General features: G+C 34.3%; 1 protein-coding gene across 1 annotated transcript in view; it reads left to right on the top strand.

Annotated features, from left to right (window-relative positions):
* MMP16 (matrix metallopeptidase 16) overlaps positions 1-19,920 on the top strand; it is a 278,577-nt gene extending 258,657 nt beyond the window's left edge. The window contains exons 8-10 of the mRNA XM_063079965.1: positions 2,835-2,985; positions 12,484-12,599; positions 19,586-19,920. Coding sequence (XP_062936035.1) covers positions 2,835-2,985; positions 12,484-12,599; positions 19,586-19,920 — 602 coding nt within the window. The remainder of the gene's footprint in view (positions 1-2,834; positions 2,986-12,483; positions 12,600-19,585) is intronic.
* Positions 19,921-26,525: the final 6,605 nt, after the last annotated feature.

The raw sequence follows: 26,525 nt of genomic DNA, 5'->3' as shown, positions 1-26,525 counted from the left end.
TTGTGTCTTACAAAGTTTTATCTTCAAACTGACATATCCAATTACCTACATGACTTTTTTGGGTAGCTATCTCATTGACATCTCAAACTTTTTATTTGAATCCCAAATAAAGGGCCCACCCACCTCCTGTCTTCTTTGTCTTATTAAATACCACTGTTATACTCTCATCTATACAAGACAGGACTTGAGGAACATCCTTAGTATTATCAAGCCAATCCCTTTCACAATGTCTATCAATTGCATCCCCATATTGTACCATGACTTAATTTTCTCCTTTCTATCTCTATTTCTGCTACTGTAGTCAAAATGACTATCAAAGAACTTTTTAATTTAATTCAATGCCTTCCTATTTCACTTAGAATAAAGTTCAGTCTCCTACAAAGGTTACATGATCTACCCTTCTCTCCTTACTATATACTCCTACCCCACTCTATTCTAGCTACACAACAAGATTCTTCCCTTTATGGCATCTGTTCTTGATGTTTCCTCCACCTCAAACAATCTTCACTGGACTGGCTCCTTTGAATTATGTGTCACAATTGAATAGAAGGATCTTTCCTGTGTCCAATACAAAGTAGTCCTAATCCCGTCACTGTCATATTAATGTCCTTTTTTTCTTTTTCTATAGCACTTTATCTTCATTTATTTATTTGCTTCTTTACGGTTGGTTTTTCCATACCCAATCCCCAGAATTTAAGCTTCATGCAATAGAGATGTTGCCTTGCTTGTTATTCCTGTATCTCTACTGCCTACACCAGTGCCTGGTACATGTACTATGTAAGTTGTTGAATGAATGATTTAATTAATTAATTAATTTTTGCAAAAGACCCTGAACAGGTCTTCTCATTTCCATTCCTCCCTCTACAATTCATTTGTCATAAAAGACCAAAAATTATCTTTTGAAACTATAAAACAAATCACATCCCTCCACTAATTTAATCTCTGATGGCTTCCCATTGTGCTTAAAATAAGATCAAACCCAGTATGTTGGTTTTTAGTGCTGCTCTCCTTGCTTGTTACAATCCACTGGCCTCCTTTCAACTCATTAATGATATGAAACTCTCCTCTGCTTGGAATGCTCTTCCTGATGTTCTTTGCGTAAGTATTCTCTTCTCTTTCTTTAGATATCTCTGTGTTATTTCTTTAGAGAGATTTCCCCTGATCTCTACTTAAAGTTTCGCTTGTTTTTTCTTTTTCTCAACCTCTAGTGGTTTTCCTTCATAGCATTTACTAGTTTTCAATTACTACAGTTATATGTGTGTATATTTGGTTTTTATCTGCCTCTTCCACTAGCATGTAGGATGGTCAGGATAGCAATAGTTCCGTCATTCTGTTTAGTATCCTTAGTACCTAACATGATACTCAGTATACTGACGATACTCAACAAATATTTTAATTTAAATGATGTGAAATGGTAGGAGAAGCTCTTAGAGTAAAAGAGATTACCCATGATCACAAACTAGAAACTTCTAACTAAATCCAGCGTTAAGATGCACATTTCAGCGTGACATGAATACTACAGTTTATCATAATCCTCATCTAGCTGTGGTATTAAAATATTGTAAAAACAAGTGAGGTCTTACGTCAATTAGAAAGGACATATGAGCACCTTACTTTGTCAGATATGACACTTTTGTCAGATTTGCTACTACACCCTAGGAGTAGTTAGTGATCCAAGAGGTTGCTGGTTCATAGAAATATCCAGGAAGACCAGGGGAAGAGAGCTTGAGGAGGAAAGGAGAAATAGGCCTTTAGGACAATGGATATTTACCAATTTTTATGGAAGAATTTCAATATTACTGGTAATACTCCACTGCTATCATCTCTAACCTGGCTCTTGTAGATATTTGGGTTTGTGACCCCTCCTGGTTTAGAAAAAGAAGAGAGTAGAGAACAGAATCCTAGATTCATCAACATTCAAAGAGTAGTAAAATCAAATAAGCCTAGAAGGGGGATTTCTTTCGGGCAGGATGGGGGGAAGTAGTTCAAGTGGCCAACTGAATCAGTAGATAGGGGTGTAGAATTGTTTAACTGGAGGGCATTGGTGACTCCAGGACAGAAGTTTTGATTGCCTGTGAGGTTGGAGATCAACTTTCAGTGGAATGAGAAGTGGCTGTAGACTACTTGGTAGGCATATCAAAGAAGGAAGTGGTGGGCACACTCTTCTGGGGCATAAGGAATGAGGAATTGTGTTGTCTTCGAAGAATTTGTAAACAGCAATAAAGCTGACCAAAGTCTATGTGCTTTTTAGTACCATCACCCTCTGGCAATTCCAAACAAGCTTAAGGTTAAAATTTTCCTCTCCCCAGTTACCACTCTTAAAGAGAGGGGTGGTGTTACAGCTAGAAGAGGGCATAGGAGGATGACTTTATAAGACTAGAGAGACTTGTAAATGTTTATATAATAAAAGGGAAGAATTAGCCTAGAGGAAGTGTTTCAACAGAGTAGAGGTTATAATCACTAAAGCAATCTGAGGGCATACAGAATGCACAAAATGCAGGAGTGATTAGCCTTGAACAAAAACAGGGCCTCTAATTCCTGGGGGAAGAATCCTTGATCCTTGATTCATAGTTGTTTCTTTATGGCTAAGTTGCAGATCTATTTTATTTTTTAAATTAACTAACATATTTTGAGTATATTATTAAGTAGTTTTTCTTTATATTCACTTTTGAAAATAACATTGATGTTTCAATAATAAGGTCAATATACCAGGTGTGACCACTGCTTACTTATTTCAAAGATGTAGAATAACTTCAAATGAATTGTGTTAATAGATATATTCTAATTTCTGTCATGAAATTAATGTATTCTGCATTTGCACTTATTTCATACAGGTAACAAATACTGGGTGTTCAAGGACACAACCCTTCAACCTGGTTACCCTCATGACTTGATAACTCTTGGAAGCGGAATTCCCCCTCATGGTATTGATTCAGCCATTTGGTGGGAGGACGTTGGGAAAACCTATTTCTTCAAGGGGGACAGGTCAGTACACATTTCACATGAGGCAAACAGTTAACTAATGTTTAGAGAAATCAACATTTCTAGTCTATCATAGGCATGTACTGTTTGTTGATGGAACGTCTCTGTGGATATAAACACAAAAGTTAATGCAATAATACTTAAGATTAATCTTTCTCTAATATATTCAACTAATATGACTTTCTTATGAATGTATGAATATATGGAGTATATATTCTTTCTTTTCCCCATTATCATAACATGCCTATAAAGCTGTCTAGGCAGTGAATATAGGCTTCCTTGCAATGCATTTTATTGTAATTTTACTTTATTTAAGAAAGATGCTTTTTAACACATAATTTCCATATTTTCACACTCAAAGTTAAATTTTTACACTTTTCACACTGTTAATAGTGAACATTTTCAAAGAATTTCCGTTTAGATGCAGGTTCTATTTCCTAAGAAGCTATCTAGATACCAGAAAGCAGGTGTTATGAACTATAGCCAGACTATCACTGGGCTAAGTGCTTTTAGCTTGAAGTGTAGTATTCCTTTCCAGCTATTTTACTCTCTCTTATTTTTTTCCCCCTTTTGTGACATTGCTAACAGCATTCATAAAATGTAAGTGAATTGTTAGTCTTATAACTTACAGAAGCTAATGGTATATACCTAGCTCCACTCCTGTCCGCTTTTTGACAGATATAACACATAAAACTTTTGTAAGTTAAAGGCTGCATTTTGTATTAATTTAAATAAATATTAAGCATAAAAAGTAATATAAATAAAATCAGATTTTAGTTACACTATTACTAGCTGGGTCATAATGTGGAACTCATAAGGAGACTTCATTGTTTGTAGAATGACTTAAGTATGCCATTGTATTGCCTTTTACAAGTAATTTTTTTTTAAAAAACACACATATAAACAGGCTTTAATGTCCAACATACCAGTATTGAGTTTGCCTTATTATCTTATCATAAAATAACCCAATAAAATGTTTCCAACTTTTAAAAAAAGGAAGAATAGAAACTTAATTTTGAAATTTACAGTTTTTAATTGCAAATGATGTTAAACATTCTATAGTTGGTCCCCATGGATATGAATGTACACTTCTAAACTTATTCTGCTACTAACTTTGTAGAATATACATTATATTATGTGTATATATACTCTAATTATATATATATATTCCTATAACAAAATGTTCACAGGTTTTAATTGGCTAGAATAAAGTTAAATCTTTGCTAAAATATTTCTTACAAAATCACAAACAAAAAAGATCCATCAAACAAAACTTCTATTAAGGAGAAGATGCTACTTATAGCCACACAAAGTATAATGACTCTCATCATGATGTAAGTGTAATAGAGAATGAAAGGAGAAGAATGAAGAACTTTATTGCCACAGCATACTGAAATAAATAATAAAAATAAATCTTCAAACTTATATTCTTTAAAATGCTCTAACTGTTAAGGTTGTTAAATTCCCCAGCTAGTTTTAATTGCTTGAATGTACTCTTTCAGGATTAGATACAATATACAATATGGAGTTACTTTTTTTTTTTTTTTTTTTTTTTTTTTTTGACAGACGGGTAGAAATGAAAGTCCAAGGAGACAATTTAGAGAAGTTATCTTTTATGGGACAGAAAATGAAAGCTTATCTCTCATAAAACACTTTTAATTAGAGGAGTTTCGTAGATGATGAAAACTGCCATTTCATTATCAGACAGCTCTTTTTTTCCACATATGCAGGGATTGTTTTTAAAATGTTTCCATTCTATTCAAATTTCATATCAGTGAAATCAATGAATATTCAATGCCAAATTTATAATAAAGACTATAGTAAATGGGAAAGGGTTTTTAGTTTATTTGCTTCCTACTTGAAAAACTGCATGCAAAATAAAGCAAAATGTGTAGAAATGCTTTTATTATTTTTAAGTTCTATTTAAATAACTGTGGTTTTATGGGTTTTAAAAACATTGAAAGCAGGAATCCAATTAATATCCCTATGTGTGGTCTTATGTAGGATATCATGAGTTACAGAAGTTTTATAAAAAGATTACTTTGCGTGTATATGATTTTATAATTCCAGAGTCACTACATTTATCAATACATTCATTTTAGATTTTAAAATAGATGGACAGGGAAATGCAAACTAAAACCAAATTGAGATATCACCTCACCCCAGTTAGACTGGCTATAATCAAAAAGATGGAGAATAACAAATGCTGGTGACTGTATGGAGAAAGGGGAACACTCCTGCACAGTTGGTGGGACTGTGAATTAGAACAACCACTATGGAAAAAAGTATGGAGGTTTCTCAAGCAACTACAGATTGATCTTCCATACGATCCAGCAATCCCACTTCTGGGTATATACCCAAAGGAATGGAAATCATCATGTTGAAGGGATACCTGCACTCCCATGTTCATCACAGCTCTGTTTACAATAGTCAAGATATGGAACCAACCTAAATATCCATCGACGGATGATTGGATAAGAAAACTGTGGTATATATACATCATAGAATACTACTCTGCCATAAGAAAGAATGAAATTCTCCCATTTACAACAACATGGATAAGCTTGGAGAAACTTATGTTGAGTGAAATAAGCAAAGTACAGAGGGAAAAATACCACATGTACTCACTCATAAGAGGGACCTAAGAGAGAAAGAAGGAAGGAAAGAAAAACCACTGTGGTGTGTTGGACTTCCAGAGGGAGAGAGCATACCTAGGGATACAAAGTGGAGTGGGGGAAAGGGGGTTGGGGAGGGAGGTCGTGGATAATTGGGTGGGGGACATGGGGTATAATCACAATTTGTAGTAATGGGCCTGCTGCAAGTATGGATCTGACCATCACATCTTGGGCACGAGTGGTGACAATTAGCTGTGTACCCCATGAATATTCATAACCAATAAAAAAAAGTTCTATGCAAAAAAAAAAGTCTTCAAAAAATAAAATAAGATAAAAAATAAAGTAGATGGAAAAGACATTCAACTATCTAATACAAACAGAAACAATTTGGTTATCACTTTTATATGAAAATTTATTTTTCCTTTCCTCTTTTCTCCCACTGCCATCTTTCAGCTTAAATAAATAAATAAATAAATAAATAAATAAATAAATAAAAGAAGTTGTGTTAATAGTTTTTGATATTTCTAAAGCGAAGAGCAGAAGGGATTTGAGAGAGAATCTAATCCAGGTGTAAGAAACCCAGTTGCTCAAAGGGATTAGGTGAATAACATAAATATATCACTACGGGATAGCACAGTAGTATATATAGCAATAGGAGTGATGGGTGCTGTGGTAAGCTGGAACATGCAAATACTCTAGAAAAGCATTCAAAATCAGGATCACTTACAATAATTGGCTAAATAAACAAAGCACATCTTTAAATTAGATTTGGTCCACTTGCTGCCATATGTCAGCCCTGCACGTTATCCACTTCCTACCAAAATCTGTACACCCTCAATTATACTCCACAGGTGTAATTATATAACCTCAGAGTCACAACAATTATTAATACATTTATTATAGACTTAACTGCCTACCTGTCTAACTACCTTTCATGACAGTATGAATATGGGAGAGCCCCTTCCATTCTCAATAGCTCTAATGCCTGCTCCCTTAAGATTTCTTTACCCATCCTGGGCTAGCCATCATTCAGTCATTGAAAAATTATTTTTGAGCACATACTATGTGACATATGCTAGGATACATTAGTAGAAAAGACCACAAAGTCCCAGTCCCATGATCCTGACATACTGTCGGGGGAGACAAATAATAAACAATAACACGTAAATGATCCTGATAATTTTCACATTGAGAAATGCCACACGGAAATAAAACAAGGTGATGATGCCGTAGAGACTCATGAGTGGTAAGGAGTGGTTGAGAAGTTAATGTGGGAGTCGGAGAGGGCCTCACTTTTAAAAGGGACACTTGAGTTGGGACTTCTGTAGGAATGAAATTGGGTTGTTGAAAAACAGAAAAACTTTATGGCTAAAATATAGTGATAAAGTGATAGAAAAGGTCACACAGGCAAGCAGGCACTAGTTATGGAGGGCCCTATCAGCCGCGGCAAAAAGTTTGAATTTTATTCTAAGTACAATGGGAAGGCATAGGAGGGTTTTCAACAGGAAAGTGACATGATCTTCTGTGTATTCACAAAGATCATTCTGGCTTCTGTGTGAAGAATGAACTTCAAGAGTGGAAGTAAGGAGGGTAATAGGGAGGCTGTTGAAGGAGTGTAGGGGCACAGAGTGGTGCTGGAGATGGAGCAAAAGGTCTGGGTGCAGGATACATGTTGAATATAACATAACAAGTTGTTCTTATGGCTTAGAGTTTAGGGGGAGGAACAAAATAAAGCAAAGGTAACTTCTATGTTTTCCACCTAAATGATTAAGTAGGTAGTACCATTTCTGGAGTTAGAGCCGTCAGAAGAAAGAATATTGAGGGAAGGGGATTAAGATATTGAAATACCCATATTTGGACCGAGATGTCTATTTACACACCAAGTGGAGAAGTCAAGTAGGTAGTTGGTTATTGAGTGTGCATCTGGAAAGGTCGATCAGAGGCACAGATTTGAGAGTAATGGACACATAAATGGTATTGAAAGGAGGGACTCACATAAAATCTTCTAAATATAGAGATAGCTAAAGATAGTAGATGAAATGATGGTTCTTTAAATAGATCTGTAAATTCAGATTAAAATATCTACTGTTTACTTCATATATAGCATGTAATTCAATTGCTCGTATTCCTGCTTGCCCTTTTCTTAATACAGTATAATTTGGTACCTAGCTATATTTCGATCTTCATAGCATTTAGCTTTAAAATGCTATGTTTCTATATCATCTCTTAGCATCCTCTCACAAATATATCCAAGACTCTATTTCTGTATTTCATTCTAAGCTTAACAGTTGAGAATTTTAAGATATTTTCAAATAACAAGGACAGAATTTAGATTCGCTTTGGGTTTTTTAAGTTAATAGCACTTATAGTAAAATAGAAAAAATATTTTTATTTCCTCCAGCTTAAGTTGTGTGTTTATGACATAATTACTTAACGTTTGTGTTTTTAAATCATTCAATAGTACAGTAACAATTTATATTTTCTATTTTATTATATTTTGAAGAATGTTTTTAAAGAGTAGGATTTTGAAGCATTAAGAATGCTTCTTTTAAAGAATCATATGATTTAAGTCAAAATTCTGCTAGAATTCTCTCTCTCTGCTGGAGATAACTGATAAATCAGAAGAAAAATCTATAAGATTCATTTATAATGGCTTTTATCATTTACTGACACTTCTGCACAAAATTTCAATTTTTTCCACTATATTACTTAAATTTTAACCCCCCAAAATGGCTTATTTACACAGTGTTTCAATCTGAATATGCCAATTTACTACTCAAATGAATACATAAGCCTATTTTCAGGGAGAAAAAAAGTCATTGGGGTGAGCTTATTTGTTCATGTTTAAATATGTTCAAATATGTTGGAAATTAAAATACAAACCTGGATTTATGAATAAGCCTCAGCACCTTTTATGAGACAGTGCTGAATATAGTTAGATAATTGTAATCACATTCAAGTTTACTGGATATGTATCAAAGCAGACAACCAGAGGGTTCAAGCCTATGTTGAGTTTTTCAAAGATTGTAAAGTGATCCCAAATTGTAGTTTTGCATTATCTGCTAGGAGAGGGAAAAATGCTTTTATTTTGATAAATTTATACTAGAATTATGTTCCTACAAGGGAGTCTAATAAAATTCACATCCTATTAATATTCTCTTGAAATATGATCTCTGTGAATCTCATGTTTTAGGCATAAAATAGAGTTGCTGAAAAAAGTATTGGTGGGTGAATGGATGTATGTGTGAGTAAAAAAAGGGAAGAAGGAATATTTTGCCCAAGCCATGAATAGCAATTGTTTGAGTGAGAGCAGCGAGAGAGTAAGAATGGCAGATAGATTTATTACAATAGTGCTGTGTCAAGGGAAATACTGGCAAGTAACATGGTAGAAAACTACACTAAGCTATGAATTAAAGTGAGTTAATTTAGATTTCAACTATGCCACATTTAAACAGAGCAAAGGTGACTAACTCATTTATCTTTGGCTAATACTATGCCCAACGCCCTATCATTGATTGAATTGAGTGACCATACATACTAAATCCATGGTTAGGACATTTATTGTAGAGAACATTGTAACATGCATTATAGAAGACTATTGAGGGATTTAAGTGAAATAAGATCAAATAATGTATGTATGTAAATTTACTTTATTGCTACAAAACACTACATACTGTATAGATTTTAATACATGAAGAATATCATAACTACTCAGAAAAATAACCTGACTTATAAATATGTAGCAATGTTACTTAATCACAAACAGGATGTGATCCCATTGTCCCCAGGACTTTAAATTATTCCAAACTACTAAATTAGCACTTAAAAGCTCACTTTAAGTTATAGTTTATGTCATCTAAAAATGCTATTTATTATATGGTGTATCATTATTTAATCTACCATTGAGGGGAAAACCCTGCCGAGTTAGCTTTAATCCTGTATCAATTGTAAGGTGCATTCTGATGTTTAGAGATGTAAAATGTGAAAAAAGAATTTGTTTCTTAGGAACCATGAAATAAGGTATTTGACTATTTCCTTGTGAAAGGCTTTCTTTGGTCACGTGTGGGAAGCATTTAACGTACATGACCATTGTAAACCCCATTGAAATATTTACTTAAGAGATCTTATTATGAGCATAACCTCTACCACATTAACCATTCTTTTTTTTTTTTTTTTTTTTTTTACCACATTAACCATTCTATGGGCCGAGCCCGTGGCGCACTGAGGAGAGTGTGGCGCTGGGAGCGCAGCGACGCTCCCGCCGTGGGTTCGGATCCTATACAGGAATGGCTGGTGCACTCACTGGCTGAGTGCCGGTCACGAAAAAGACAAAAAAAAAAAAAAAAAAATTCTATATTCATTAAGGAATGTTCTGTGAGAAAGGAATATTCAGAAAAAAATTAAAATCAGATGTTTCCATGAACAGACTGTGAAAGAAAATATATTTTGGAATTGGTAGAATGATACAGAAGATTCTGCTTCATTGTCTTTTTCAGTCCCAAGTCACCATTTTTTCAGCTCCGTGCTTCTTTATGAAGCTTCTCATAATCTGTCCCTCAGATCTGTTCTCATCTTCCATGTGATGGGACCCTGTGACATTGTTTCTCTTTTTGGATAAACTCTGCCTTCTTGATTACTTTTGGAAAAGTTTCTGGAACGATCATTTTCTCCTTTCCTTGTGAACATTGAAGATGAAGGAAGCACTAATATTCCAGATATTATTTGAGTGAAATTTCTAGGAATTTATAGCAAAACCTTCTGTATAAGATCTCGTAACTATGTAGATAAAGGATCCTCCATAGACCTAGCACAGAAAAAATATCCAAACTGGAAAATACTCATTTTTTCCCTAATTTCAGGCAAAATAGCTAATTCATGGATAACACAATAAATGTGTCATTTTCCAAACCTGTGTTGTTTAAACACTAGCTTCAGTAGATGGTCATAGATCTGTAGTGGGGAAGGAAAAGCATCGTCAAATAAATTTGGAAAACATATTTGGTGGTGTCAAGTAAATTTGGAAACTGCATTCATGGTGGAAAGAGTAAATTAGACTTTGGAAATCAGACAAACCTGGTTATACATTTACCTACCATCCACTGGTCCTCCAGGAATTCTCCTCTCTTCAATGGCAATGGTGATGACTATCTCATGGGTTTGTTGTGATTAAAGAAGATAATGCAGAGAGCATTATGCCTACCCTAACACAGGCAGTGTCACTGGGAACTCCCAATGGTTTCACTCCATTTTGTCAGTCCTTTTGAACGTTCAAGATATAAACTCATTTTACTCTTAAAACATATAGACAATAATGAGTGATCCAAGGTAGGGATGTTCATAATTTGTTCCCTGGATGTCTAGGGGTTCTGTGAAAGTGGCTCTAGGGCTGCCCTGTGAGGAGATAGGAGCCTGAGAGTTCTGAGTCTTGAGAGCTTTGCTATTATCTTTTTACTGTCTATACACTGAGAACAGCAATCAAAATCTGACCTACAATTTCATTCATATGCCCAATTTCTTCACCAACAACTCCACTTTGATGTCTGAACATAACTAACACAAAATTCATGACTCTTCAAACCATCCCAGCTTACCTTCTACTGCTTCCTTATCGTACTGAATAGCGATATTATTCTTTCATAAGATCATGCTCAAAATTCTTGAGTCATATTCAACTTCCTTCTCTCTCATATCTCGCATCCAATCCATTAGTACGTCCTTTGGGCTCTCCCTTCAAAATACATCCTAAATCCCCTGAATTATCATCTACTCTACAGATGATATCCTAGGCCAAGGAATATTGCAGTGACACCCTAACTGGTATCCCTGCTTCTGCATTACCCCCTTCAATCTATTTTACTCACAGCAACCAGTTTATTCTATTCAATGATAAGCCATATCTTGAAGATCCTGTGCTCAAGGTATATATTACCTTCCTGTCTCTCTTAGAGGAAAACCTAAGGCTTCCCTGTATTGCAAAGGCCTATCTAATCTTAGGTTCTGGTTCCCATTCTGACCTTGTCTTCCCACTACTAACTCAATTCTAGTCATCCCAGCCTTCTTGTAGACACTCAAGTAATCCAACCATGTGCTTGCCACAGGAATTTTCACTTCCTAGTTGCTCTGCTTAGAATGTTCTTCTCCTAAAAACTACATGTGTTGCTCTTCACTTCTCTCTGCTCTAATATCAGTTTATCAGGGAGAAACTCTCTGTCCACTAATCTAAAATGGCTTCCCCATATTCCTAGATAACTTTATCTGCTTTGTTTTCTTCATAGCTTTTATCACCTCCTACCAAAGGGTTATTTATTGATAAATTTGTTTATTTGCTATGTCCTCACATATCCTAAAGTGTAAGAGGGATGAGAGCTAGGCATATCAGTTTTGTTCAAGGTTGTATCTCTAAGCACCTACAAAAGTGCCAGGTACACAGTAGGTATTCAGTAAATATTTGCTGAATGAATAAACGAATGCAGATTCTGCTTAAGTTTATTTTTTTAAAAGTATACTGCTGCCTAAGAAAGATTTTTGAAAACCTCTGATATATGTATGAATTTTAAGTATACTTAGCTAGTGTAACATACTTAGCTAGCATTTTTTATTAATTTTAGCAGACTGAATAATACTCATTTTTAATATATCCAGGATATATATGTATAATAATATACCTATTGTTTACATGTGTAAGACAGGAAGCAGAATAAACACTTTATGCCCACCATCTCCAGTGATTTAAATCAGAACCGATGTTCTGCAAACCAGTAACAGGTATACAGGTAACAGTGTCGAGCATACAGCAAGGATTTAATGAATGTTAGCTATTACTGTTTCTATACATAATTTATTTCCATGCATGTGTTGTTGTTATTGTCATTGTTATCCTTTCTAGGTATTGGAGATATAGTGAAGAAATGAAAACCATGGACCCTGGCTATCCCAAGCCAATCACAATCTGGAAGGGGATCCCTGAATCTCCTCAGGGAGCCTTTGTGCACAAAGAAAATGGTATGTAACATATGTGTTATACATTTCATAGGTTTACCAACTATTTTAATAGCACATTAGGCTTTTTTAAGTATATGAAATAAAACCATTGAAAAGTACCATACTAGAGCTATCTGGTATTATATTTATGTTAGTTTTCCTTCCTGGATTTATATTTAATATTATGTTGTACCCATTTTTTAACCTCAATTCATTTTAGACCACAAAAAAATTAGAAAAAGATACAGGCAATATTTTAATATGGAACTCATGAATAAAATACCTTTGAAGTAACCTTACCTATGTTTCTATTAAAATTCGTGAAAACATAATAACACCTGATAATAATGCATACTGAGAGTTATAATTTTTCATGCACTCTTTGGCTTTGAGTGCCCCAAAACTAGGGGGATCCCAGCTCAATACAATCAGACTAGAGTGAATATATGGTGGTTCAACAGCAAGAAACAAATCTGAGAGCTGCCTATGTTCTTTGCTCAGCATCTCAGAATTTGAGATTCAGCTAGATCCCAGTGGCAAGGTGGCCCAACCATGGATAATCCATACTCCCCTGTCTGTTGGCATATGTAAAGTTTGAACTTATCTCTTCTTATTCATTGATTAGTAAATAGGTATGTCATATTAATAATTCAAAATAAAATTTATATGCAATATTTCAGAACAAAGAAAAAGAAAGACATCATTCTGAGGTACAGAGAAAAAGCATACCTCATCAAATGATTTACAATAGGAATCATAAGAAAATAGTATATTTATATGGGTCCTCAGTAGCATGGAAAGTCTGTAACATGTATTCTACAAGACCAAAAATAAGCATCCTTTGCAAGAACAAAGTTAAGTGCATCTGGGAGCAGGAAAGAGAACAGTTAATGAAGAAATAGGGGGAAAATGAAAAATACCACCACTGAAAACTGATTGACCAACAGCATATTGCAAGTTTAGGGAAGCTTTATACTGAATATAAACTTGAAGGAACTGAGAACCAGCATGACTAAATACCAGTCAGAAAAATCAAAGTAAGCATACTGTTTTTTGAGCATTGCTATATGTAATGATATACTACATTCTGTGTAATAGTGTCCCACGAGTAAAACACTGTAGGCAGAGGCAAAATCAAGAAGAACCTTGAAGCCCTGATCATAGCACTTGCTAAGAATTATGAATTTTTGTGTATTCTGTTGGATATATAAGGTATAGCTTGTATGTGGCAGAGCAGAACGCTTAGGAGAGGAGAGATTGAGATGAAATATATCTATGTGAGATACACAGGAAATCATAAAAGAATAAAGGAAATCACAGTGCAGTCATATTGGAGGCAGTAAAAATCAGATCAATAATGTGGCCAAAAACTCAAGAAACTGCAGATGAAAAGCACAAAGAAATGAAAAAATGTGAAAGATGATCATGTGGAAGGTAGAAAACTGAAATCATCTCTAAGAATTATAGCTGTTACCAGGGAAGAAGCTAGAAAAATATAAAAAGCATTTTAAAAATTAAGTATTTCAGAGGGGAAATTTCTTGAAGGTAGATTAAAGAGGCTTATTGCAGCCCAGATAAAACCAACTCTAGCTAACATTTACAAAGGTCTTACTACTGCTTCAGAGTACATTTTGGTGAGAGTTATCACAGACTATATAAAAATGTATACAAAGAAAATTAAGCCAGGATCTTATTGTGGTTAATTCTAGTAGGCTTGATAATAGTTCTCATTTTTTATGTTCATTTTATTAATTTTCTAAAATTAGTATAACAAGGGCCGGCCTGTGGCTCACTCGGTAGAGTGCAGTGCTGATAAAATTAGTATAACAAAAATACTTTTTTTTAACAAAAATAACAAAGTACTCTAAGTAATAAACTGTTTCAAAAAATTGAAAAATAACACAGAATCTTAATTTTTTTAGCACATGAACTATTTTAATTTCCTGTTTCTATGTACAAGGCCTCTAGAATCTGAGACTTAATTCAGTTTCTCTGGAAATAAGTCACAATTATATTTAATTAACAAAAAAATCTTCTTGTTTCCCTCCTGACCAGTGATTCTTCAATTCTCTGCCATCTGAAAATTTAATAATATTCATTCAGTATAAATGAGTGCAATAGTGCTGAACTATATATTCTGAACTGTGTAACTCCTTCTTAAATTGTTTCTACAACCATGAAGAAATATAGTTAACATAAAAAAACTAATGAAAATATTTAATTGTATTCTGATGTTATGAAAACATAACTGACAAAATACTATCAATTTCCACCCCTATGAAAATTCATACCTGTATGTGTTGTACAAAACAAGACTGAGAATGTCAGTATCCTATTTCCACAGCATTACCCACTATCTTCCTAACTCAAGGTTAAATTTCATAAGGAGAAAAATGGTTTGCTTATATTCGGAATCTCATGGGTTCTTTTCACATAGTGAATAAAACTTTATAAAATACAAAGAAACAAAGGATGTTGGGAAAATCAATGCTTGCAAATGTTAAAAACTACAGATGAAAATTCAACATATGTTATGTCTTCTGGACCTTTCCTGGTTCAGCCCCCTCTTTGATATCTTTCAACAATGACCTCATTGTTCATCTTTCATGAGTCTTTGAATATTCTTTTCTGGTACCCTCACCCTTGCACTCAAAATCTTGTATTACAGCAATCAGCTAATATTTCCATTATCTTCTCTAGTGTAAACTCTTCTTAGGCAGCCACATAGTAAACATTCAATAAATATTAGTTGTTGAAATTAATTGTATCCTTTCCACATCTCTAAAAATTTACTTCCTGGGGTGGAGGAGATGTCTTATTCAGCTGAAATGCTTATTCTTGTAGAACAGCAGTTCCAACCAACCTGGAAGGTCTTGGTCTAGTTAGCAAATTCTCCACTTATTCTCCACTGAGATCTCACGCTTGTGGCCTCTTATTTTAAACTCAAATTTTACACCATTTTTTCCCTTATGTTTGTATATCAAAGATAAGTAAGCTCAAATTATTTAATAAACACATTCATTTTTATAAATTATTTTGATTCAAAGTAATTCCCTATGAGGATAAGCCCATGCACATAACAAATACAATATCAGAGATGATTGAGCACTGGAACAGTTTCTCTAATTCACTTTTCCACCATTGTAGGAATCAACCATTGTAGGAATCCTCTCCTAATGGTTATTTTAAAAAGAAAAAAGAAATCCACAAGCTTAAAATTCAGCTATAGATTTTTGAAGAATATTTTTCATATTAGGGTGAAATATGCCTTCCTATAATGTCTACCTATTCATATTAATCCCACTGTCTTCACAATGAAAAATCCCTATCTGGTGCCATTTATTGAGAGCTCACTCTGTATCAGGTGTTTTACATAAATTCATTGTCTAACTTTATTGCTCTGCACAAATATCTCTTTACCATTACTCAGCTAGTTTAAGAAACTTACTCATGATCATAAAATTGGTAAGATATATATCTAAGGTTTGAAACTAGGATATTCTGGCCCCATTGAATTCGCTATCTCCAAAGAAGAAAAGTTAATATATTTTTCCGTATAATATCAATAAAGTAATTAACAATCCATCATGGCTGGCTTAATTTTTCATTTTATTATAGTAGGTAAACCCAGGCTTTCTCAGAAGGTAACTGCCTGAGCCATCCTCCTACTGGTTTTCACCTGTAACCATATTCATTTAACAATTTTCTTGTTTTCCAATACATTGAACTTTCAGAAGGGGAAAACAAACCTAAGGATACTAGAGATGGGGGGAGCGGGGAGGGGCGTTAGGGGAGGGGTGTATTGGGTAAAGGGCATAAAGAAAAATCACAATTTGTAATAATAATATGCTTATAATAAATTTAACAATTTTCTGGTTTTCCTCCTTAGTTTTTTTTTTTGCCTATTTTTTCTATTTACTTTCAGCCCCCCAAAATAACTACAGTAATCCAAATGAGATTTCATTTGTGCAGAATATGCAGAGTATGAGTGGAATGTTTTCCTCTTAGCACTCATTACTCCATGGTGTTTTTTAAACAACATGGGTTTTTTAAGTATACTAAAATTATGGTAAAGAATCACACCCTCCTTTGTGTTACTTCATTAATTAATTACTGTCAAGCCACACATCTCAGGTATATATAATCTCTCCTTACAAATGCAATTTTTAGGGTAAATACGAGATTCTACCTTAACACTGTTGTATTTCATTTTACTGATTGCAGCCCCACTTTATTTTATTTATTTATTTATTTATTTTTTCTGGGTGCAGCCCCACTTTAAAAATAGTTTTGATTCTTGGTCCTGTTGATTTGGTATATTCATTTTCCACCTCCATATTTTCTCCCTGCTAAAATCTACAAATTTTATTCAAACAAATATTTCCACAAGATTGGTTTATTTATTCATATTTATTAAACACTAACTTCTTACTAATAAACATGTAAGAGTGAAATAGAACACAGAGTTACTGCCATCAAGAAACATCTACTAAATTATAATGCAAGAGCTATGGTGGACTGTGTCTCATTACATTTTTAGGACAAAGCAATAGAAAATTCACCAGTAAAGTCCAGTCAAATATAAGGGGAAATAATGATCAAGTAATGCATTTCAGCCTCATTGATTTCTTTCTCAGACTTTCTCACAAAAAATGAAAATTCAGATTAAAATCTGTGGAAGTTGTTCCTCTCAAAGTTTTACATATTTCTACAAGAATATAATGTCAAAGCTGTTTAAAAAGGCAAAAAAATTACAAATGCCTAAACATCCCTTCAACCAACTGACATTTCATAAATGAAAAAAAGAAAACCTCAATTATCGAATGAACTGAATTTTGCAGGATCAAGGTTTGACATATTTCTATTACCAAGTTTTCAGTCTACTTCTTTTCAAATACTTACATTATCTAACTCCTACTGACTAGACTTCTTATTTCTAACAAGTGTGTTCAGTAGCTACAATTCTACTCCCATACGTGGAGTGTGTTACTATGAAAATGGCAACTTCTTAAGTTTTGTGTGATGCCCAGTAGCTTTATAGTAATTACCTTTGCCTATAGATTAAAAGTGAGAACACTTCCAGCTGTTGGTTTCTAGTTTATAAACATAAGGAGTACATTCACCTATTTTCAAAGTCTGTTTAATTCTAGATCAATGCCGTTATTCAACTATGATTGTCCAATGTACTGTTGTTTGGCAGGCCCTTAACATTTTTTCATCCAAGCTTGTTGAGTAATTGCATTGGATTTCATTAGCGTGATCAAATACCAACTCTCTGCAGAAAAACTTGAGTCTACGTACACCTGTTTTCACTTGGCAAGTTGCTCTGATTGCGAAACTGTCCTTTGAAACTAAAAGCAACACAGATTTTTATGTCATTGAACAGAATGATTTTCAAAATGAAGTGACCTGAAGTGAAGGTCTATACTTTATCAAATTTTTTGAGACACATCAGAGTTCTTCATTTCAGGGGTGATATCTGTCACAGCCTTTGTTGTTTAGCCAAGAAATATTTAATGAAAGATGGAAGATCTCTGAAGGACCCAGTCTTAGCAAAATCATTGTGTCCAGACTCTAGATCTCAACCAAGATTTCACCAAATCCTGCTTTTACCAAGATTTGGGCATATGATTCTATCTTCGAGCCTCAATATCTTTGCCTGAAAAGAATATATAGTTAATTTTGCCTGACAGAGTAGTTGTGAGGATTAAAAGAGATGGCATATACTAAGCTTTTGACACAGTGCCTCTTCTGTAATAAATGCTCAATAAAATAGGGGGAAAAACCCTCATTAATAATTATAAACTCTAAATTATGCATTCTATTCAAAATAGGTAGCTCCCAAAGTATAGTTTTTTAGTAATTATAGCATTAAAACATTTCTTCTTGGTTTTTTTTTAAACTTGATCTCAAAATAAGAATTAGATCCAAGTAGTATAGACACAAACAAACTTGACATGAAGGAGCTATGGACAGAAATTAAAAACTGGATATATGCCCAATTAGAAAAACAAAATTTGGAGAGTAGTCCTAAAATGAATGTACATATTTGTAGTTTAGTTGTCAGGAGCTTACAAAGTCTATTATGCCATAATGTTTTGGAACATAAATCATATGTATTGCTGTTATTTGAGCTTCCCACAATCTACTCCTTCTCTATCAAATATAGGTTACTGGGAAGTATTAAAGATAGAACTGTAGATTTTTTTAAACTCTATTTCTAAAGGAATTAATAGTGGCTTTGAAAGTTTTATGAAATATAGCAAGGTGGCACAAACTTAACATAAACTAGGTAATTAAGAAAGTTAAATAAAGGGGACAAAGAAGGGAAAAAGTGGTCATGATCTAGAGCCAGCAATGAGATTAGAAGACAAAATCCTATAAATATGTATTTATTTCTTAAGATTCCTGGCCGATGAAGGAAAACATCTCCAGTTTTATGATATATGATTTATTATGATTTCTTGTCCAAATGACAAAAGGAAACCTGTTGTTTAAGAGGAGCACAATTATTCATGATACTAAAACGATTAGGAATTTCCCTCGAGGTGTTTTCATGGGGAAGCCTCTTCATGATGTATTGAACAGTGTCCTCAGTTGCAACCTGAGGACAAACAGTGTTTCAATTCATGGGGCTGGGTTGCAGCATCTTTCAATGTAGATTGATATTACCACACTAATAGCAATCCTACAGGCAGGAAAAAGGATAAAGTTCTCTTTCTAGTGTGGATAAGAAGTACCTGTGTATAGCATGGTCTCTGTAGTTTTCTGTACATAATATTTCTCTCTCTAGGCTGAGCTTTCTGTAGGCATTAGAGGGTACGGTTCCGAGAGCACAGCAGCCAGAGCCATTTTACCAGACTGCTGAGCTGAGAATAGTGTTTTCTTCCTATGAAAATTGAAGGACCTTAAAATACAGCCTTTAAGAAATGACTTATTTCATTAACTTTTCAATACATACACAGTTTCACAAATAAGTGGTACCTCTGTGTGTGTTTCCCCCTCAGGCTTTACGTATTTCTACAAAGGAAAGGAGTATTGGAAATTCAACAACCAGATACTCAAGGTAGAACCTGGATATCCAAGATCCATCCTCAAGGATTTTATGGGCTGTGATGGACCAACAGACAGAGATAAAGAAGGACATAGCCCACCAGATGATGTAGACATTGTCATCAAACTGGACAACACAGCCAGCACTGTGAAAGCCATAGCTATTGTCATCCCCTGCATCTTGGCCTTATGCCTTCTTGTATTGGTTTACACTGTGTTCCAGTTCAAGAGGAAAGGAACACCCCGCCACATACTGTACTGTAAACGCTCTATGCAAGAGTGGGTGTGATGTAGGGTTTTTTTCTTTCCTTTCTTTCTTTTCCAGGAGTTTGTGGTAACCTGAGATTCAAGACAAGAGCTGTTATGCTGTTTCCTAGCTAGGAGCAGGCTGTGGCAGCCTGATTCGGGGCTGACCTTTCAATCCCAGAGGGTTGCTGGTCCTGCACATGAGTGGAAATACACTCGTGGGGAAGCTTCCATGATACACAGTATCTGCCGTTCTTCAGTCCTTTGTCTTTCTTTGTCATTCAGTTTTAGGCCTTTCCTCTGCACGCTCAATGCCCAGTAAAATTTCAGGATTAACTAAAGAAGAGGAAAAAAGAAGAAATGATTCTTCTTAAAGGTTCCTAATATTATTTTCCTTCTGAAGTCTGAGCCCATTTCTGGGGGGGGATAAAAGCAAAACAGAAAATTCACGATTTTTTGCTTTAAAGCAAAGGGGAAAAAAGTTGAAACAAACAACCCACAATTCAACTTTCAGGAAAGTGTGAAGACCCAAAACAGCTTTGTCTCCAAAGAAGATAGCTCTCTGACAGCTATGGAAAGTCTCCTACGCATCATTTTGTCAGGTGGGAGATCTGGAATACACATGCAGGACTTTAGACTGTTGGGACAGCCATTTTCCAACAAACAAGGGGCCAAAATATCTGCAATATAGTAACAGCCTTAATAATACATCCATTTTTCGTTTTATACAGCTGTTCTCAGCTATGTCCTCAATGTTTCATCACATTTATATTCATAGCTACATTCACACAGGACGTTTTAATTGTTTTGAAGTGTTTCTAAACCCCTTCTTGCCACCTTACCTGTACATCATTGTGATAACCTCCCCAGGTTGTATTAGGCCATTGCCCCAGGCCTTCCATTGGTCTGTCAGGAATATTCATTATAAAGCAGAGCAAGAAGCAGTATGTCTCTGAAATGGATTACAGAGACAGTTATTTTACAAGGATTTGTGACACTAGTGATACATTGGTATAACCCTTTGAGAACTATCAGATCAGCTTTCAGAGTCTTAGCATTCTCAGTCTTGCTTTCTGGTGAATTATAGAAACAGACAATGGTAAAAACAGTCGTAGGTTCAAGATGTTCAGATTTTTAAAGCGGATATCCTGTAATCCCATGTAATTTTTAAATGATTTACATTACTACATAAATGCATTTATATCAAACAGAAATGATGTTACTTGCCAAAAATTTTCTGGCAAATAAAAAGGTATTTTATTAAGGATCTCGTAAGGGTGAAATTTTATTCAAACAACTGGTTGTAACAGCTTAAGTCTTTCTTTTTTCTTAAACATTGAATTTCTGTTTTTAAATCCATTGCATGAAAATTCAATTTGCCTTGGAATATGCAGTTAGCATTGCCATTTTAAAAAATGAATTAAAATGGTGACTCTGAGATTGCATGAATATCCTCCAATGCGTTACCTATTGCATGTCAATCATAGTTCTCAAAGGGTTAGTGTGGCTTCTGGCACTTAGCCATACATTTGATCATTGACAGAGCCGAGAGACCACCAAAGCATTTCACTGTTGAGTGTAATTTGTCCTAACAGCAGTATTGTCATTTTCATGTGACCTGCAGAGCAGGTTTGTATCAATAATTTTTTCCTAGAGAAAAGTCAGCAACTGACAGACCTCTTTATTGATTTTTAGGAGCTGCTTCTTGCAGTGAAAGGCTTTACAGCCACTGGGCTGTGAACTTATTAGAGATGGTCAGAAGGATTGCACCCCATGAGTCAGACATTGGCTTTGTGTGAAAGCCAGCTATTGAGGGGATTAGCTTTTGAAACAATGAACAGCTTGCCTTGAACTTGATTATTGATCTGTTGACTGTCATTAACAACAACTTAAACATTGTCTTCTGTGAAAATTTTCCTTGAAGAGTCCTGTTCTATGTCTTTGCGCCCTTTGACCTTTAACTTGCAAACTGGCACAAAATGAAGGAAATCTGGTGTTGCTTCTCCATTGGATTGTTAATAATTGTTCTCTAAAACCTAGTAAGCATGAGCTGTTTCCTTAGAGTGGAGAGAGAAAGAGTGTTGATGGTGGATCTGCAGATGGACACTTTGCTCTTTACATGCACACTCTAAAAATGTCCTATAGGTAGAAGTGACTTTTAATTTTCCTTTAATATAATTTCAAGTCTAAATTCATCATTTTAGTACAAATTATAAAAACTATGGGGTGGGGAACCTCAAATACTTGAATGGCCAGTGAGGCTTTTATATAAAGCAGGAATTTTATACTAGTGAAAACTTCTTACTCATTTGCTAATAATACACATTTCCAGATGATTTTTAATGAGTGTAGGTATACATTCTTATTTGGAAATGGATAGTTTGGCTGCCTTGAATTTATATTTATACTCAACATAGCATGAAAATTAGAATGCCTTTTGGTTCTACTACATGTTTATGATTTGGTTGGGGAAAATATTTTATAATCATGGGTGGCATGCTGCAAAGCCTTGCAGATTGTTATTTCTTACAAACTGAACATATATACTGTAAAGCTAAGAAGAAAAAAGAAACAGAAAAGAGGAATGGGTTTACAGCAAAACATTATGCAATGCAGACTGTATTTTGACAGTATATCAGAGATTATGTGTGTGAGGGCCAAGAAAGCAAGGACAGAAGACCAGAATCAGCCCTGTAGCTTTACTTCTGTGCTTCCATTCTAGATGATGCTGGTATTATGAAGAGTTAGTCACTGCTGCTGAGCATGGAGGACTATATACATAAGCTTGTTTATACAGTGATTGCTTGTAGGAGGGTTTAATCCTTTTAGGACCTTGATGTCAAGAAAAAAAAATGACTGAAACTATATTTTGCTAAAGATAGAAATGAGGAACTGTGTCATTTTGGGACATGTGCAAATCACGGAGAAACTCCATCAACCTGCATTGAAAATTGATTTTTTTTTCTCTAAAATGAGAAAGAAACTGAATAAGCAATCTATTGCCTCTTTATTCATTCATCACAATATCCTGATTCATCATAAGACTGTAAGTATATAAGGGCTAGAAAATAACCATAGCATTAAGAAGGAAGGAGTCTATCATTATGCTTGAATTCTGGCAAATGTCATGGATAAGTTTTGGGTCATATTTACTTGAATATGAGAGGAGATTTATGTAATAAGAAAAGGCATATATGGCTGCTCTCTTGACTCGAACATTTTCATTATCAGGCTGTAAGACTACAAAAGATAAGAAAACAGTAAGTACAATGTAATCATAAACACTGGGATTACATTTGTTTATTGTACACCAGGCACTTTGTGTGTATGATTGGTGACTCTTCTTCCACTTGGGGTTTGGAAAAAAAAGTCTCAATCTTAATGGGCTAGTGAAAGGGAGAATGACTAACTGATCGAGCACATAAGAAGAGTAATTCAAAAACAATCTGGAATAAATTTCCATGGATCAACAATATAATCTATCAGTTTAGTATCAGCAAAGACATGCAACCTATCAAATATTTTTCATCATCTCATAACTAATAGCATGAAAAGCTCAGACCTAGGGTTTCCCAAATTGAAGTGAAAATATATTCATGCTTGCAAAAAAATAAATAAATTCTCCTTCTGTTTTATTATTTTTTTGTTACTTCATATAATATAAACAGAAATGTAAGCAAGGTAATGTTCTTTACATAAAATAATTATATAGTTTATAATTTTAATCACATATTGTAATTCTGTATATGATTAACTGTACTAAATGAAGTATTAAAATAGCCAATTGGCTTGAGTTCTCTGTAAAGCAGTAATTCCGCATTAGACCTATAGAGAAGGTTGTGAATTTAACTATTGACCCATTTCAGAACAAAGTGTCTGCTGACATGGTAATCAGAGAAGGTAAATACAGATGCTCTTTACAATTGCAAAGGTTACATTAGCTAAACTTAAAGACCATTATATAATACTAGCCAAAACAACAACTGTTGTAAATCAGAGGGCAAGGCTTTTCTGAATCAAATGTAATAAATTACTAAGTAATGATTACCAAAAAATAATTACTAAGTAATAAAGATACAGACTGGTTTACTGAAATAAGCAAATGTTACTTTTACTAGTCAGCTTGCCTATAATCTCTTTTTCTATTAACTCATAAGTTGGTTGTTCTATATATTACATAGTTTTTTCATTCCCTTTCTGTGGGTGATTAAAAAATTCAGTGTGGTGGATAAGAACATTGTCCAAACTTCACTGGGAGTTCCAGTATATGGATGATGGTATAGATACTGGATTCTAGGGATAGTAGTATGATATTTACAAGTTTTACATAGTATGCTGATAGCTCTAGTATGGTACAAAAACACACCCACACTTTGTGTATCTTGCCGTAGAATAACTAGTGTGTTCATATTGACTAAACTTAATGTGTTATCTGAAGAGAAATGGATGTTATAATCAAATAGACTGAGTTAAACAAGAATCATGAATAGAATTTTTTTAAAGTTTTTGGAATTATTTCCAGAAATAAATAAAGGCAGTGATTTACTGATAGTATGAGTCTGTGAGATTGTAGTATATACTGAAACAACCTTGTAAATGGTGATGAGATCTTTTTCAGCAAACAAAGCCAAGAGTTCATTTAATTTTTGATGCTCTCAAGAGCATATTCCAAAGTATCACAGATGTCAAAAGGACATGCCATCTAAACCAAAAATGTAAAATTCAGATGACCTTTTACAAATAGCTGTAAGTACAATGTCACACCACATATGCTATCCCAAAAGGTGTCATGTCCATCATATTAGGGGATCTAACAATTCCATTGGATTTCATGTACCTTCATGATATTGATTTATCGTGACCACAGCAAACAGGTCCAGAGCATATGTATATATATAAGTTACACATTCCACATTGCCTAAGAGGGAACCATAGCTATATCAGAAAAGTTTTAACCATTATATTTTTAAAATTAGAACTTTATGTAATAAAAAAAGCAGCAACCAGGTATAGTGCCACACCATAAATATAAAAGCTAAATATTATATTTAATAAAGGCAAAGGAAGTGGAGGAGGAGAAAAAAAATGAGTCTTTTGTAAAATATAAAGACATAATCTAACACTCCTTAATAATACAACTGGAAATTTTACCTTAGCAAGTGTAGAAATAGTAGAGAAAAATGCAACTTCAAGCTCTTCGCACTAGTAATGAGTATGCAATATTTCAATGTATATATTTTAGCCAGTGGTCACTAGATGTTACCTTGCTTAAACACATCTGATACTCGTGCATTGACATTTAGGCTAAAAATGTCAGAGGTAGGTGTTCAGTAACCTCAATTGGAAAGATCTATAATGTTAGAATCCCCTGAGAAAAGCCATTTCCCTAGGATAGAAATTTACCTCAGTAATCATGTAACACAAAACACTTGGCATGGTAGCAGAGAAGTTGCCTTAGTGTTCTAGTCTCATTTGATTCTAACCTTTGTCTTTCATGTACTACTCAAAATCATTTTCCATTTTTCCATTGGTGTAATTTTGAAATGATTTTGAGATATTTTGGGTCAGATTAATAACATCTAATTACAAATATCTCTTTCAATACTTCATACATTGTCTACTTTAAAATGTAAACCAATAGTATAGAAATCCTAAGAATGAACACAAATTTGACATATTCACAAAAATTGAGAGAAAAACACTTGATATTATAAAATTCCTGTCATTTTTCTGTTTGATTGCAGAAGTAGCAGCCTTTGATCTTTATACACAACTGTGAGCTTATGACTGGACATGACATGCATCCTTTCTTAGAACCATGGTAATTCTTTATACTGAATAAGGATATAAGATCATGAGAAGCTTAGTGCTGTAACAAAGACTTCATGGTCATTCACAGCTAAGGCTTTCTAAGGAAAATGAGGGCATAACCAGTAACTCTTGGTCAGTGCATAAATAAGTACTAAAAGTTACATATAAAAGACATTAATTTATGGAGATTTCTGAGGATCCTATGTCTTTTCAATTTATTTATTTATTTATTATTTTTGTCTTTTTGTGACCGGCCGCACCACGCTCAGCCAGTGAGCACACCGGCGGGAGCACTGCTGCGCTCCCAGCGCCGCACTCTCCCGAGTAGGCCACGGGGTCGGCCCTGTCTTTTCAATTTAAAGAACAATGTGATCTAGAATTTATCTTATAGAAATATTAGATTGGGGATAATATTCAAATTAGTACTCAATGTGTCCTCTCATTAAAGGGTACACTGAACAGTATAGAAAAATACATCCTAAACCAGAAAGTTGTGCTGACTCACATCACTTTGCCATGTGCTCTGCTGCAGAGCTGGATTTATATGCCCTTAAGAAGGGAGAAAAATATATATAAATATGAAAATATTATAATTATATCATGTCTCACCACTTAGCTTCAGAGCAAGATGTCGTTAACCTTTATTTCACATAGAAAAACCAGAAGGAGAAATGGTGAACAAAAATAAAATGATAAACTTTTTGACTTATGGAGATGTTAGGTGTGAGTATTTTATCCACTAGTTTTTATCCATGAAAAAGTATCAAGCACGATACAGATATTTCTGTGGAATTTGGTCTGTAGCTAGATTGAATCCCAGGCATAATACTTTTTAAT

This window comes from Cynocephalus volans, chromosome 15 (genome assembly GCF_027409185.1).
Source record: "Cynocephalus volans isolate mCynVol1 chromosome 15, mCynVol1.pri, whole genome shotgun sequence".
Classification (NCBI taxonomy): domain Eukaryota; kingdom Metazoa; phylum Chordata; class Mammalia; order Dermoptera; family Cynocephalidae; genus Cynocephalus; species Cynocephalus volans.
Note: the sequence above shows the minus strand (reverse complement) of the source record. Positions and strands in the feature narration are given on the sequence as shown.